This window comes from Pterocles gutturalis, unplaced genomic scaffold (assembly GCF_000699245.1).
Source record: "Pterocles gutturalis isolate BGI_N339 unplaced genomic scaffold, ASM69924v1 scaffold17696, whole genome shotgun sequence".
Lineage (NCBI taxonomy): Eukaryota > Metazoa > Chordata > Aves > Pterocliformes > Pteroclidae > Pterocles > Pterocles gutturalis.
Genome location: NW_010100747.1, coordinates 27,171 through 32,278, shown reverse-complemented (window position 1 = coordinate 32,278; position 5,108 = coordinate 27,171). Strand labels below are relative to the sequence as shown.

General features: G+C 46.6%; 1 protein-coding gene across 1 annotated transcript in view; it reads right to left on the bottom strand.

Annotated features, from left to right (window-relative positions):
- Positions 1-4,166: 4,166 nt before the first annotated feature.
- LOC104467277 (forkhead box protein P1-like) overlaps positions 4,167-5,108 on the bottom strand; it is a gene marked incomplete at its 5' end in the record, with an annotated part of 27,816 nt that continues 26,874 nt past the window's right edge. Inside the window, one exon of the mRNA XM_010081007.1 lies at positions 4,167-4,193. Coding sequence (XP_010079309.1) covers positions 4,167-4,193 — 27 coding nt within the window. The remainder of the gene's footprint in view (positions 4,194-5,108) is intronic.

Here is a 5,108-nt window from a genome sequence, read left to right as displayed (position 1 = left end):
GTTGTGAGCTTTTGTTTGCTCTCAGCACAGTTGGGTACTTACGGGCTGAGGGGTGGCTTTTGGTTCAGTTGACTTCACGTGCAGGTGTGTCATCATGGCTTGCAGGCGCTCTTTATCTTTTGCAAGCTGAAAGGGGGGGAAAAAACATCCTCTGTTACTCGTACGAATAAAACCCAGCCTCTGCTTATTCCTAATTAAACAGCTGGCACCAAGGCACGAGACAGAAGAGTTTTATTGCTGAGTAGTTCGGAAATTGTATATGGTCTTTTCGTGAGGTAAAGCTAAAGCGTGGTGCTGGGTGTCACGATTTCCCAAAGCAAAATGCATTAGCCCTTGAGTGAGAAGAGCTAGACCTGCCGGCACCAAGAGCTTCACTCTAGCCCTGACAGCTAAAAGACAACAGTGAATCATGTTTATTAACCAGCCCCACTCCAGCTCAGGAGGATCAGCAGAAAGCAAGCGAGGCAGCGGCTCCAAGATGCTTTTGCCTCCTTTTACACCAGAAAACAAGTGGCACAAATGGACCACGGCTTTGACGCCACATACAGGCTTTGCAGCCAGCGCAGAGACAGCTGTTGTTAAACTGCAGGAGGCACCTCCGCAGGGCATGGCGGGTGGCCTTGGCTCTAGAAAAGCCTCTGCTGTTACCTGGGTGGGTGGCAGAGCCCCTCAGCCGCCCACCCTGGGCTGCCAGGCTGGGAACTGAGGAGGGACGTCCCAAATGCGGGGCAGGAGCATCCCTCATCCCTGAGGGCAGCAGGGTGGGAAAGGCTAACAACATCAGGAACTGTCCCTAAAGCCCTCATCCCAGGGCACCCAACACCACAGGACCAATGCCTTCGCCCTTTCTCATCAGTCACATCACGCCCAAAAGTTAGGGTGAAGTTCCTGCTCTGGATGTCTCTTGCATTTTTTGGTGGAGATCTGCAACCAGCTGGTGTCTGGGGATCACACCGTCCACATCCTGGGCCAGGACGGCTTCCCACTGCCAGGCACTAAATCTTGTTATTTTTGGAAACAAGAAATTTTTTGGATGTGCTAATAGGAGTTTTTCCAGCTGCTCTTCAAAAAAAAAACCAAAAAACCAAAAAAAAAAAAATACAGTGGGAAGATATTAAGAAATAATGCTAACGAAAAAGGAGTGTTATTAACCTACATGCTCAATAAAAGGTTCCTGTTTCCAACAGGACTTGGATCAGGTTCTTACAAATGACAATTTTTGCAGAGCTGAGTTTTCGCTTCAGACAAGCCAGATTCCTGGTGCCAAGAGGCGAACTGGGCTCGCATTCCAGCAAAACTTTAAACAACCTGCGCAGCTTATCATCGTCATCTGTTTGTAGCAGTAAAGTTGGGCTAAGTGTATATAAACGGAGACTTGGTCATAAATCCCCATTCATAACCTTACAGTCAAGGTTGTTTTGCTCTACGCAAGGCGAGGGGTTTTTGACCATGCCAGAAAGGCATCGTGATGGGACAAAACTTGGCACACGTGTTTCCAAGACAGAAATTAAATAAAGGGAAAAATGGTGTCACCACTGCATGCTCTGGAAGTGCAAAAGCAAAAACCGTTGGGCTTTTCAAACAGCTGCTTTGTCAAAAATCTCAATGGCAAGAGAGAAAACCTGACACCTAGAGCAGATCTCCTGCAACCTCATTGCCAGATCTGCGCCGGACTTCACGGAACAGCCGAAGGGCAGCGATGGGCTCTTATCACAACGCTGCAGCAGAAGCTTCTCCCTCTGAGAGTCCTCCGAGGACCTCTTCAGAGAAAGGAGAGGTCTCAGCCCTCAGCTGCCATGCTTCACACAAAACAAATCAAAACCCAGAAAACAGTTGTACTCTCAGCGCAGCTCTGTTGTGCAATCTCTCATTCGGAGCAGTCACTGGGCACACGGGCTGCTTGGTGGGGTCACCGGTGCATTAAATTTTGGTCTGCAGGCTACTGCGGAAGAATAACATCTTCTAGCCAAAATAAATAAAAAGCAGGCACCTGAAAGCTTCCTGCCTGCACCTGCGTGGCGGCAGGAGGGAAAGGCAGCCGGGCAGCACGGGGCACACCCTGCGGCATTTCCTCCGGGCCCCCTCGGCGGAACGGAGCAGCGTGCCTGCCTCCGAATGGCCGGGGTCCTTGTTTGTGGTGTTTTCACTCAGCATCTGAGCAATGCTTTTAACGCCGTTCCTGGTGGATGGAGGTTATTAAAGATCCTCTCGACATTTCAGGCAGACACACGCTAGCGTTTTGTCATAGTCTAGGAATTCAAACACTCACCCAGTTAGGCAGGAGTTTAAATTATGAAAAATAGAGGTCTCTCAGTTTCAAAGCACTGAGGAGAAGTAAAAAAATCTGAAGAATTTCTTTAAACTGTTTTTCCCTTAGGTCAGGAAGCCCGAGTGATATAAAACTAGAATGTCACTAGTAGCCCCTCTGGGTCAGCGAGGTCATACAAAAGAAGTCATCAGGCCTTCCTCGGCCAACGATGGGAGCAAATTCTCACTGGTGGTACTCACTGGAGTGCAGATGGTCCAGAAATGGGGATTATTAGCAGACATGCAGGAAAAAGCTCTTGATCTACTGATAGAGTTCTTGGGCAAGGACTGTTCTGCCATGGATGAAAGGATCGGCTCTGCGCAGGGGGTCTGAGGACTGTAACCCAGTCCCATCTGAAGCCTCACTCTTTTTTCCTATATCCATTTGGAAAGCTCTGCATGGTGGGAATTTTCAGATGGCTACCCAGCTCTTCACGCTAAGTCTGACTTTGTGAGGTTTCCCTCACCTCCATGGGGCACAACCACGATGGAGGTACACAACTATGGTTCAACAGAAATCCCACCCAGAGCAAGGCACTTGCTTTGCAAACCTGGACACCAAGACACGTGGCCTTGCCCCAGAGAGATTAAATCCTACAACTACACAGGTATGGAAAGGCAGGAGAGGGAAGGCACAGAAAGCACAGGCCAGAAGGGGCTCAAGGCAAGGGGGCAGCACAGGAGTCTGGCGACCAAGGAGCAAGAGAGGAGAAGGCACTGGGATGGAGAAATTGCACAGGAGGAAAAACAGACACAAAATAATGGCAAGGAGCGGGAATGTGAAAATGGAAACCCAGTGAGGGTGTTCAACAGGAGGAACACGGCCACATCCAACAGCAAGGGGAGATCACTTCAGCAGCAGGATTTTGGACAGACCAAGGACAAAGGAGAAAGAAGCCAGTCAACTGCAATGCAAGAGACAACCAACACGTAGCCTCTTCCCTCCCATTACGTGCCTAGTTAGGCTGTGCTCTAGAAAGGTTTAGGATCCACTTTTCAACAGTGTCAATGGATGCTTTAGGAAAACAGGCCCAAGCAGTGTTTTCACGACACTGAAAATGGCCAACTGTCTGCACGCTCTCCCATGAGGAGATACTTTTTTAAACTTATCATAGCTTTGTTGCTGTCCTGAAATGTTTTTTTTTCATTCAAAAGTGATGCTGCAAAATGGATGTCGTGTTCCAGCTAAGATACAGCTAAGAAGAGGGATATGTTTCTGTGTTTGTGTTTTATCCAGCAGCCCAATTCTCATTATTTAAAATGGCAACAAATGATCATGTCAAGATGGTTTAAACAAAGTAAAATATGAGAATATCTCTACCTTGTCTGTGATACTTTAAGTATGTTTGTGATGGAAATGCTGAGACCAAAGATTGAAGATACTTCTGCAAAAGGGCATTTGCAAACAAGAAAGACCTGACCTGTTTTTTTTCCAAAAAAGTTCATTTAAAAATTACTTTATTTAAAATACATTACAATTATCTTTTTCTACAACACTGATAAAACTATTGTGCATAAAATACATAAGAGCATAAAGAAAAAAAAGCAAGGCTTGCATCTGGGTCCACCACACTCCAAACCTGAAGTGCATCCCTCAGATGCAATGACTTTGTTAAATTCTACCTGTCTTGGTGGGGCTGCACATGCATGAAATGGTGTGCCATGGTGTTGGACCCTGAACAGCATGTGATACTCCACAGCTCCACTGGAAGGCAAAGCTGCTCATCAGCGCTGAGCACTGTGGTCGAGTGGGAAAGGCTGGGGGTCCCTCTCCTATCGATATCACAAAACTCAAGAGTTAGCCACGGGGCTTGTTGTTGCCACTCTGTTGGCAACTACTCCACTGTAGGAGTATCAGGTCAATGGTCTTCGTCCAACTGCTCCGGCTAGAACACATTGGGCGCTCCAGACCTGCTTAAAAACCCTGCTGTTGGGCTCAACTTTTGTCTTATTATGCTTCTGTGCAAAAACAGGTCACAGCCAAACTGGGCACTGGAGGACAAATCCTCGTACCTATTTAGGCAGATTATTATTTTTTTAAAATATTGGAGGACTGATACGCAGGACGGAAGGAGAGGGAGAAGAGGGAAGTTACAGGTGCATTTCAGAAGCAGGACCCTTCTTCCCCTCCTCCACCTGTCCTTGCTGGCCAATGCCAGTCTCACACTGCTAGCAACATCACAGTCCAACTCGAGCCTCAGTTCATCCTATCTCCTGTGCTAGTATGATTGTTAAAAACAAACTGAAAACTTTTTGGCTGTCACACCACTCTGATGTTATGTTTTTGTCCCGGGGACCTCACGCTGCCTTTCCATGCAATGGGTCCAAGCCACAAGGTGCTCCCCAGCACTACACGGTGTGAAGCCCTAACTCTTAGTCACTTATAACAATTAGGAGAATGCAGTGCTGATAAATCTTTCAAAAATGTTGTCACAAGGGCTTATGGAGAGGAAGTAACCAAGTATCATCTCTGTCCTGTCCCACTGTTAACATGGGGCATTCTGCTGTAGTTCTGGGCAGGAGAGTAGGATTAATGCTTTCCAAGCTGACTGCAACTGAAGAATCTAGATTTACCTTCAGTCGGAATATTACTGCATCGTGGTAAAAGATTATCTCCTATCTCAGTTTACCAGGAAGACTGCAGATTTTTTTTTTACTAATTCCCGAGAAACTTGTTACAATAACAGACCATTTCTCATAACATTTTCTGCAAGACTCTTGATGTTTTATGACTGGTAGTTTGATTTTTATAAAATTTATATTAAAATAGTTGATATTGCTTCAGCTAATAGTGAAAGAGT